The sequence below is a fragment of the Uloborus diversus genome, chromosome 6, assembly GCF_026930045.1.
Source record: "Uloborus diversus isolate 005 chromosome 6, Udiv.v.3.1, whole genome shotgun sequence".
NCBI classification, from domain to species: Eukaryota; Metazoa; Arthropoda; class Arachnida; order Araneae; family Uloboridae; genus Uloborus; species Uloborus diversus.
In genome coordinates this window covers 161254646-161266180 of record NC_072736.1, presented here as the reverse complement: position 1 = coordinate 161266180, position 11535 = coordinate 161254646, and the positions used below count along the sequence as shown (strand labels likewise).

At 34.4% G+C, this 11535-nt stretch overlaps 1 protein-coding gene across 1 annotated transcript in view; it reads right to left on the bottom strand.

Moving 5' to 3' along the window:
- Positions 1 to 11535, bottom strand: part of LOC129224087 (L-sorbose 1-dehydrogenase-like) — a 62094-nt gene that overhangs the window by 46102 nt on the left and 4457 nt on the right. The window contains exon 2 of the mRNA XM_054858491.1: positions 6862 to 7017. Coding sequence (XP_054714466.1) covers positions 6862 to 7015 — 154 coding nt within the window. The 5' untranslated portion in view covers positions 7016 to 7017. The remainder of the gene's footprint in view (positions 1 to 6861; positions 7018 to 11535) is intronic.

The following is an 11535-nucleotide window of genomic DNA, read 5'->3' as shown; positions in this document are numbered from 1 at the left end:
AATCTCCGGATTATCTGAATTAAATGTGTAGCTTACCTTTTTTTAATTCCTTTTACAAACGAGCTGATGTGTGCATCACATGACTTCCTTTTACTCCATGTTAATGTCATTTCCCCATTACAGGCAATTTTAAGGTGATTCAATAGTTTATTCTCTAAATATCACCAACAGTGGCCAAATTAAAACAGATTTTTTAAAAAAATCGCCTAATTTGTCGCCAAGTTGGCGACAAAACTTGGCAACCAAAAGACTGGCGATATATCGCCAAGTGTTAACACCAAAAACAGCCAAATTATAACACCACTTGAGTTTACATCGAAATTAACTATGATTTCCCCTCAAAAAAGGGCAAAAGACCCCCTTTGAAGCATCAGAATGCAACCAAAAAGGGAGGTGCACAACTAGACCCCACTAGGAGTCTACGTACGAAATTTCAACTTTCTAGGACTTACCGTTCTTGAGTTATGTGACATACATACGCATATACGCACATACATACATAAGTACATACAGACGTCACGAGAAAATTCGTTGTAATTAACTCGGAAATTGTCATTACGGATATTTCGCGTGTCTATACGTTCTTAAGCACTTAATCCACGTCTGTTCGAGTCGAAAAAAAAACTCAATATACATTCGGGGGTGAGTAAAATGGAAATTAAGGTCGATTTTTGAGTGTGATTCTTTTCGCAAATACAATACTTCTTTTTTGTAAAAGGAAGTAAAAAAGCGCGAAAGAAACGTATAATTCTAACATTTTCCTATTGTTAGTATTGAATCCACTACACATTACTTCAAATATCTCGAAAACTCATTTCTGCAGATACTGCCGTTTACCTGCACACGGCAGTTTTTTTTTCTACTTCCTTTTACAACGAGCTGATGTGTGCATCACATGACTTCCTTTTACTCCAATTTAATGTCATTTCCCTATTATTGGCAATTTTAATGGGATTCAATTGTTTGCTCTCTAAATATCACCAACAGTGGCCAAATCGAAACCAAATTTAAAAAAAAAAAGAAAAAAAAAATTGGCGACCAAAAGCCTGGCGATATATTGCCAAGTGTCCGACAAGTTATAACACAACTTGAATTTACATCGAAATTAACAATGATTTCTCCCCAAAAAGGGGCAGAAGACCCCCCTTAGGAGCATCCGAATGCAACCAAAAGAGAAGGTGCACAACTAGACCCCACTAGGAGTGTACATACCAAATTTTAACTTTCGAGGACATACCGTTTTTGAATTATGCGAGATACATACATACGCACATACATACGTACATAAGCATACGTACAAAAAGACGTCAAAAGCAGCGATAGACTATGAAATTCCACTCAAAAATCTACCTTAATTTCCATTTTGCTCAACCCCAAATGAATGTTGAGTTTTTTTTATTCGACCCGACCACACGTGCATACATATCTAAGAACGTACAGACGCCAGAAATATCCATTTTGGATGATTCCCGAGTTAATTACAACGAGTTTTCTCGTTGACGTCTTTTTGTACGTATGTATGTACGTATGTGCGTATGTATGTCGCATAAATCAAGAACGGGATGTCTTAGAAAGTTGAAGTTTTGTACGTAGACTCCTAGTGGGGTCTAGTTGTGCACCTCTCCTTTTATTTGCATTCGGGTGTTTCTAAAGGCGTTTTATAATTTGGCGGACACTTGGCGACATAGCGCCAGTCTTTTGATCGCCAAGTTTTGTCGCCAACTTAGCAACAAATTTGGCGATTTTTTTTTTAAATCTGGTTTTAATTTGGCCACTGTTGGTGATATTTAGAGAGTTAACTATTGAATCACATTAATATTGCCTATAATAGGGAAATAGCATTAAATTGGTGTAAAGGTTTAAAAATAACATGTGATGCATTTTAAATGTTCACCTAGATGATTTTATACCATGATAGCAAGAACATAGCTACGGGTACGCCGAACAGTCACTTGTTATTTTGATTAAATGAACAACTCCTGAATATTGATTAAATTAAAAAAAAATACGGCAATCAAACAGCCACCGTGTCAAACCATAATGATAAAGCTTTAGATTGACCTTGTTTCATTCAAACGGCACACGTGTTTGAACTAGAAGATAGTGGATCCGTTCTTAAGGGATAAAGTGAAAAAGTGTTGTGATATTTTTCAACGTGCTCCAAAGTTGAGCAATTTCATGTAATTTTGCTGCAAAATATGTTTTTTTTTGTCGTAACGAACTGGAACTCTGCCTATACAGTGTGTGTCCCTCGTATAACACGGTCAATTCGTTCCGTGTAGTATCAAAACCGTGTTATACGAGACTTTTTTTAAAAATAACATTTTTACTTATTTTTAATACTAATTATGTATGTGCATGAGAAAATTCGGGTTAAGATGTATCGTGTTGTATCGAAACCGTGTTCCGTGTTATATGGAAAACCGTGTTTCGTGTGTTATCGAAACCGTGTTGTACGAGACTTAGAAATAATGTAAATCAAGGGATTCGTACCGTGTTATATCGAAACCAAGTTTCATGAAAACAAAGGAAAAACTTATTAGAGTTATCAACCATTGACAGAATGTATTAAACAAAAATGAAGTTCCATCTTTTTTAAACATAACATTAGAGGTATATCAAAACCATGAAGTAGTAAACTCAAGTTTTGTGCCGTGTAATATCGAAACCGAGTTTTACAAGTATCGTGTGTACAAGTACCGTGTTATGCGGTACAATCACGAGGGACGCATTTGTTTTGATTATTACCCATGCTTATCCGGATGTTCGGTCATCTGGATTCCCCCTGGTCCCAGTTTGTCCGGATATACGAGGTTGTACGGTAATATGAAGGCCTATGCTGTACGCTAAAATAAGAAATTATTTTTTTGGGCGAAAAAAGTGAATGCATGTTACAATTATATCCGTATTTAAGGTGTGGGTTTTCAGGGTTCAACCACCTCTGAAAATTTTCAAAACTATACCAAAAAATGCTTTTTATTATGCTTTGTTCTGGTAAAAACCCTTTTTGGTACTATTTTTTATTCATTTATCTATCGCATTTTTTTCTCCGAAATTATTCGTAAGAGGAAACTATTTTTTTTTTTAAATCGAAAACTTGTACCAACTCAGTGCTTAATTTATTTTTACTGTAGCTATTGAGAATACCATTCCTTACAAAATAATACAGCGTTTTGCTTCAAATTTTGAATAGCTTACGCTAATAAAATCACAAATTCTTTAAAGGGTCAAACTCTACATTTAACCTAATTTTAAGTGTGAAAAATTTATGAACTTAAGAAGTATTACATTGAATATGCGTAAATGAGTACATGCATCTGTTTTTTTTTTTTGGATTTATTACAAATTCATCACATATATTTAACAGGAATGAAGTTATGTAGTTTACAAGTCAAATTTCTTTTCTTCATAAATCCATCACCTTTACATGTTAATGCCCTTAAAGCAGCACCCTCATTTAACACTAGAATTACGATGGTCTTCTTATACTTAGAAATAAGGCGGGGGTCATTTTGACTCCTGAGAAGAAATCTGAATAGTTAGCTATATCACGTTAAATATTTGTAAAACATATTTTGAAACAAAAATATTTATAATAAATGCAGTTTATTTAAAGGTTTCAGAGATTTTAAGGACATATAGTAATGTGTAAGTCCGCGGCTGGAAATGACTGAGCTGGCGGTGTATTTCATGTATTTCTGCTTTAGCCCTCGCTAATGGGCGGTAATTTACGGAACATATACAAATATATTTTAAGAGAGTTTTAAATACCCTTTAAATAACCAGCGCTGCTTCAGTTGCATTTCAGAAACTAGTGGCTAATGTTCCTTCTTATGTACAAAAACATAAATCCTTCAAGTTCTTGCAATGATGTGTTCTGAGAGCCATTTTTTATTTTCTGCTCTGTTTCAGCATCATTAAATGAATTTGAATTTATTTATTGTCCTCAAGAGGGTCCAAAATGACACCTGGACACTGTTTTAGGTAAAATCCTTTAGTTTGGGTTTTTTTTTTTTAAAGAGAAAAAAACAAATTTCATGAAAACTTTATATTATTACACAGCACGATGATTTAGGAAAAGTCCAGAAAAGATTAAGCTATTTATGAAAGTACAGAGGATCAGTTAGCAAAAAAAATGTCTTGGGGTAAAAATAACCCCCTTCCGTTATTCTAGTGCTACGTAGTCCATTGTAACAAAAATCAATACAATATACGAATGAAATCAAATACAACGTGTACCTTCGTAAAACACGGTACGTCTACAACACGGTTTACATATTACACGGTACCAAATTTGCGATTATTATAACACGATTTGGCTATTACACGGCACAAAACTTGAGTTTAATACTTCATGGTTTTGACATAACTCGAATGGCATACTTATTAAAGATGGAATTTCATTTTTGTTTAATACTCTGTTAATGTTTGATAACTCTAACAAGTTTTTACTTCGTTTTTATGAAACTTGGTTTCGATATAACACGGTACACATCCCTTGATTTACATTATTTCTAAGTCTTGTATGCACGGTTTCGATATAACACGATACATCTTAACCTGATTTTTCTCATGCACATACATAATTAGTATTAAAAATAAGTAAAAGTGTTATTTTTAAAAAAAGTTTCGTATAACACGGTTTCGATACTACACGGAACGAAATAACCGTGTTATACGAGGGACACCTGTATTAGTGATCAAATAGATTGCACGAATTATGTGTTGGGTAAAACTGTCCCCGAAACAAAAATCTGGTTACGGCCCTGGTTACAATCTAATTAAAAAAAAAACTCTTTGAAGCCATTTTTCATCGTAAAAATTACTTCAGCGCTCAATGACGTCAAGATGAAATGTCAGAGGCCATGGCATAACACGTTACAGCATAAGTAATAGTTTGTGTCATAAAAGCTTTGCGCTGGGTACACCAACGGAATGTTTAAACAGATGTCACACGCTTCCGGCTGTCGAAAAGCATAACAGGAAAGTTATGTCTGAAATGATATGCTAATGAAGACCTCTGCCTGTATATATAATATGCAACAGTCGTCTGCCCATTATCGTCGTAAACCACCTGAAAAAAGACATATCCATCTTATCTCATCATAAGGTTGAAACTGTCTCGAGTAGAAAACTAAGTTTGTTTGAACAGTCGGCAAGAATCATAACTTTGTCACTGTAATCTCAATGCATAAAGATACGAGGGTTATTCGCAAAGTAAGGTCCGAATTACTGTACCCAATTAAATGTCGCGCCTGCATTGAAACGCGTATGCGTACCGACTCCCGGCATGCCTTATTCATCAGTGGACGAGCTTGTTAGTGACGGAGCTTTTTGCCCTCACTTTAAGTAATGATTATTTTTTTGTAACTATTGTTTCAAGGAACTTTTTACATGAATTATCTGAAGAGTGTAGTTCAATAGATACATTAGACCGCGGCTCTTTAAAAGGGCCAACTGTTTTAACTTTTAAAGCACCTTCTATTTGTATAAATATATTTCAAATGTTGTGGAAATTTTTTAGGAGGAATGCATATCAAATGAAAATTAATTAAAGCTTTTAACAAATATTAGCGAGCCATGCATTAGAAATGTGGTACATGACCATAACAAGCTTTGGTCTCACAACATGTTCTTACGAAATGTAATGCAAACTATTTATAAAATACTGTTTTGTTGAATAACTTTTCAAAAAAAAAAAAAAAAAAAAAGTGAAGTAGAGTAATGAAAAAGGAGTTAAAAGAAAAAAAAAAGAAGTTAACTCACAATAAATAGATTCCCAGTAAAAATTCATGATAAATCTATTTATATTTTTTTCTCTGAAAATATGCATTAGTATTGTCAATTGTTTGGTTTGTTTCATTTGTTTAGATGTTTTGTAATTATTATTGGGTATTATAGTGATTTATTTCTAAAAAATGTATGTTGTTTCTTTTATTTGTAACAGTTAGAAATATGTCTAAATATAGGTTTTTTATTCCAATTCATATTATTGTTTCATTTTCTTACATTTTTATCAAAAAAATCAATTATACTGTTAATCATCCGCAGGAAAAATGATTATTAGATTATGAATAACAAATATGCACTTCCCGTTTATCTTAACTCATTTTACAATTTACAGTAAGCAAAATTTATTTCATACTTTCTTTTACGTTAGGATTTAAATTTCAAGAGAATTTTCTTCATATTCATACAAATAAATTTTCATTTTCCTTTCTTATCTATATTTATTGCGGAATGTAACATTCAGTGTGTCATATGCATACATTTTAATTTAATTTACTATTTAAGAACGTTTTGTGTCGATATTAAAACTTAAACGACATAAAATTTTAATTGAGAGATGTATCAGAGTACTTCATGTAAAAAGCAACTGCTTTCTCTCAATGGAATTTAAAAAAAAAACCTAAATTTTTATTCATGGTAGAGCTATTATGAGATGTAAACAAACCGCCTTCACGGGCGGCCATGTTGAATGAGCGCGCAGGCCTTGTGTTAAGATGGCTGCGGTTTTAGTCGGAAATAGGGGCTCAAAGTTTTTGTGTTGAAATTATTATCAATGGATATTATTTCCTTAAATACAAGTTAGGGAATCTCTAGGTTAAATAAAAAGTTAGATTTTGTATTTTTTCACTAATTTTCGTTTTTGCTTCAAACTTTCAATACCGTAAGCGTAACTCAGCACTTTATTTTGACCATTTTCGCCATAGAGGTCTTGCAAGTTAAAACGGTGACACGCTGCATGAAGTTTAAATTTCATTTTAGTTAAAAATGTGGGTTTTCCCCCCCCCGATTACAGCGTGCTTGACTTCGACCGTAAAGTTAATGTCGTGGTCGAAATGAAAGAAAGATTCTTACTTATGACGTAATCATATTCTTTCTTAACACTCTTCGTCGTAATTGGGGACTGTCTTTGTCTTGCGAGGGACAGCAACAACAAAGGAAGCAAAGATGTGCCGTTGACCGGCGTACTGTACTGTCTTGGTACAAGGAAGGGTTCTGCCGCCGACATCTCTACAAAAAATTAGTACGGGGATGTGAGACAAAGTGAAATAGTTAAGATAACTTAACTACAGAACAGTATTATAACAGTACATAAAGAAAGAATATTTTATAATAAAACTTTCAACGAAATATATATCGCTCGTTTGGAAGAAGAGTCACACAATACGAAATTTTTAATTTTCTCCTTTTTACTTCCTTTTATAAAACGAGCTGATGTGTGTATCACATGACTTCCTTTTACTCCAATTTAATGTCATTTCCCCATTACTGGCAATTTTAATGTGATTCAATAGTTTACTCTCTAAATATCACCAACTGTGGCCAAATTGAAATCAGATTTAAAAAAAAAAAAATTTGAATTTTGGCTTTTGAATTCAAATTATGTTTTTCGCACATCCGTGTGTGTGTGTATTAACCAGGCATGAGTGTGTGGGTACATGTATGTGTATATATGCGTGTGTGTTTGTGTCTGTGTGCAGGCATGAAAGTGTGTATATGTGTGTGTGCTGGTATGCGTATGTATGCGTGTGTATGTTGGATTTGGACGCAACCTGGAGACTGCTCGCTAAAGGAGCAGCATCGGGAGGGGCCGATCGACGGTGGTGCTGCAGAGGGAGGCGGGGGGAAAATAAAATCATAGGACATCAAAACAGTCAAATGAGAACAATAAACAATGTGATTTCTCAAAAAAAAATCGCCAAGTTGGCGACCAAAAGACTGGCGATCTATTGCCAAGTGTCCGCCAAATTATAACACCACTTGAGTTTACATCGAAAATAACAATGATTCCCCCCCCCCAAAAAGGGGCAAAACAACCCTTTAGAAACACCCGAACGCAACCAAAAGGGGAGGTGCACAACTAGACCCCACTAGGAATCTACGTACCAAATTTCAACTTTCTAGTTCATACCGTTCTTGAGTTATGCGACATACATACGTACATACAGACATCACGAGAAAACTCGTTGTAATTAACTCGGGAATCTTCAAAATGGATATTTTGCGTGTCTATACGTTCTTAGGCACTTATCCATGTGTGGTCGAGTCGAAAAAAACTCATCATTCATTCGGGGTGAGTAAAATGGAAATTAAGGTCGATTTTTGACTGAAAATTTTTTCGCGAATAAAATACTTCCTTTTTTGTAAAGGAAACTTTTTTGTAAACTGCACCTTCTCAGTCGGTGGGGGTTCTCATTTGCAAACACCTAGCTGCTGCAATGAGCAATACAATTGTAGAATTCTAAATATTTACTTCTTTTTGTCTCCCAGTTTGAAGATCACAATCCGTTTCTAAAGACACCAGAAGTTTCTTCCCTCTCTACGGGGGTATTGACTCAAGTTGGTAGTGGTGCTGCTCTTCGCTACTGATCGGTCGCTGATAATAAGGCAAGTTGTGATGAGGCCTTTAACGTTGAAGTAGTAACATAAAGCGACATTGAAGGCAAAAAATTTAGTGACATTTCTTTGTAAAGGAAGTGTGCAGTTAAGTCTCTAGCTTCTGTTACGAGAGTAGTTACTATCGGTAAAGATGTGTAAACCTAAACTATCTTTTACACCGAATGGTATGTACCAGGGTTGGCAAGTTTCTGCCAAGGCGGTTAAAACCGGCATGGCAAAAACCAGTTTCTGCCACATTTGCGGCAGAAACTGGCAAAAACTCACAAAATGACAAAAAATTAATTATTGACACACAGTAGAAAATACATGAAAAAAATAATTAATTGTTAAATGAAGCACAATCAATTGTTGCATTGCAACAAATCTTACATTGTTTGGACCCTGTGGTTGCCTCTTAGAAAAGGTGGTTTCAAAAGTCCAAATAGTTTTTTCAATATAATGTGCACAAATGAGGAACTTAAGAATATTCTTGCAACAGAAGAGCTAGCAGGCAATGCATCAAGGAACAAACAATGTTCGTGAAATTTTCATCTATTGTATATTTTTTCAAACTGGTCCACCATCTAGTAACTGAGAAAGTTGTAAAAACTTGACTGGAAAAATAAGTTTCGAGAAATGGGGCCAATTTATTTTGTAAAGCTGTGACATTAGGTACATACAAAACCTAGGTTAATATTGGCAAGTAAAATTCTGACACTTTCTTCTTGAAGCACGTGATAATTTCAGTCACAAGCAATTTAGGTGAAGCATATAAAGCGAGCAAATTACAATCAGTAATTTCCTGTTTTTAGTTCTGTATGTCACTCCTCTTGCCTCAGAACCCGTATGATTTTTGTCCTTTGTTAGATTAATGCAAATATTATGAGCATCTGCAATTGAAAAGTTCCTTTTCTAAACTAAATCAAGGGAATTAGCATAAGATTTTATTTTTTACAATGATAAAATGAAGTTTGATATCTCAGTTTATTTAAACGAATATCATTTAGTAAGTACTTTAAAAGTTATAAGTAAAGTTAAAGCGATTAAAGACACAGTTTTTGCCAGTTTCTTCCGGTTTTTACCGGTTATAACCAGTTTCTGCCACTGGCACGGCAAAAACTAGTTTCTGCCGGCAGAAAGCCAACCCTGGTATGTACAGTAAGGATAGAATAACAAAGTGCTAAAAACTTTCAATACGAGTTATGCGCTGATCCTATATCAGTATTCGATGAATCGCGTTTCATAAGGAAAGAAATCCTAAATTGTTAAAGTGTTATTATTTGAAACAAAAGATCCATCCACCTTCATATCAAACAGCTGGTGTCATTTATGTTATAGATGGAAGATACCTTCTTCATCAGGTTTTTTTTCGGTAATGATTTGCAAGTTTCAAGGAAATGTGCCAGATGCGCAGTGCATATGTCACTTGTAAATATGGGAAAGTTAGTGTCATTTTTGATGGGTACAAAGAAGGAGAAAGCACCACAAAAATCATCTGCGTCCTATTACAACAGCCAAGCCTTCTGCTCTAGAAGACTTTCTGCACTTCAAATCTTGTGCTTGCTCTGATGGGTTCATTGGATAAAGTGAATGTTTGAAAAGTCTGAAAGTGGACTGAAGTGCTCAACTATATGCACAAACTGTGTTAGACATAGCTGTAACAATAACGATTTTGCTGAAGACCTAGATTTCAAATAAGAGATTTTTTTTTAAAAATTCCAAGTATTTTTCATAATGCAATCAAAAGGATAAAATAACTTTTCTGGGTCAGAAAGGACAACTTAAGAATTCCTGTAGTTTTCAAAAATTTCAAGAAAATGACACCGCATTCGTAGAAAAGTGCGACTCAAGTCATGAAAAGAATTTATTATCATTATCTCGCTTTTAATCATAACTTTGGTGTTGAATTATGCTTTATTTTTCTTATTGGGAAAGTTTGGTTTGAAATGACTAGAACTGCACTTTTCTTCGTTTGTGGTGTCATTTTCTTGGAATTTTCGAAAACTACAGGAATTCTTAATTGTCCTTTCTGACCCAGAAAAGTTATTTTGCCCTTTTGAGTGCATTATGAAAAGTGCTTGGAATTTTTTAAAAAACTCTGTTATTCTATTCTTTTTAGTGTAAATGCATTTCAGAAATAGAATAATTTTACCATCACGAAACTTCACCTTATTTTTTCATATAAATGCTCGGTACTAAAAGGGAAAAATCCTATATACGTGTCTGAAACTTTAAGCAGTTGGCACTAAAATTTAATCCTTGTTCCTCTCTAGGATTTGTGCTTGCTAATTTCATGCTTGCTTCAGAGAAGCTTTGATTCAAAATTTTCATCATGATTGCTTTTAACATTACTGTTGCAAGGCAACAAAATGTGTAACAATGGGTTTTATATTTAAACATTTAGTAGGGAAATTACATGAAATTTTCTGTTTTCCATTATAACTGAAATAATAATTTTATTTTGGAATTTTAATTTTTTAGCGCTAAGTTGTACCTTAAGATTACGCAAATCATTTAGTGAAATCTCGAAGTCTCTAAGTAGTCTAGTTGCAGAGATACAAGCAAAACCAGGCCTCAGATTTCTCCGTGACAATCAGGCCAAGTATAATAAAAGTGCTTAATAAAAAGATCTTGATAACGAAGATTTTTTGTGACAAGCTTAGGAGAAATCATTTGAAGGCAAAAAACAGTTCAGAGTAATTTTTCTGACCATTTAATCAAATGTGCCATCAGAGGGGGGGGGGGGGAGTAACCTTTTAGTACATAATTTCGTTTTGGGAATTGAGCTACTGTTCTTATGAGGTGGACAGTCCTGATTTAATGCATTTTAGATTTGCATGAAATGATACTTCTACTTGAAATGGAAAGGGGGGGGGGGGGGTGAGGCATTATTTTATTTGGCAGATGAGGGGGAGGGGATGAGGTGCACCATCGCACTTGGAAGATGGACAAACTTGATTTCTAACTTTAACTTTGCATAAAATAATTTTTCCATATGAAATGTATAGAGGGGGGTTAGGGGGTACTGCTTCGTTTTACAGGGATAGGGGGGCTCTGTAGCATTGGTGGGTAATGTCATCCCTTTTTGGGGGCAAACACCTTTAATTTCATGCTTTTAAATTTAGTTATGACATAACGTTCTCACTTTAA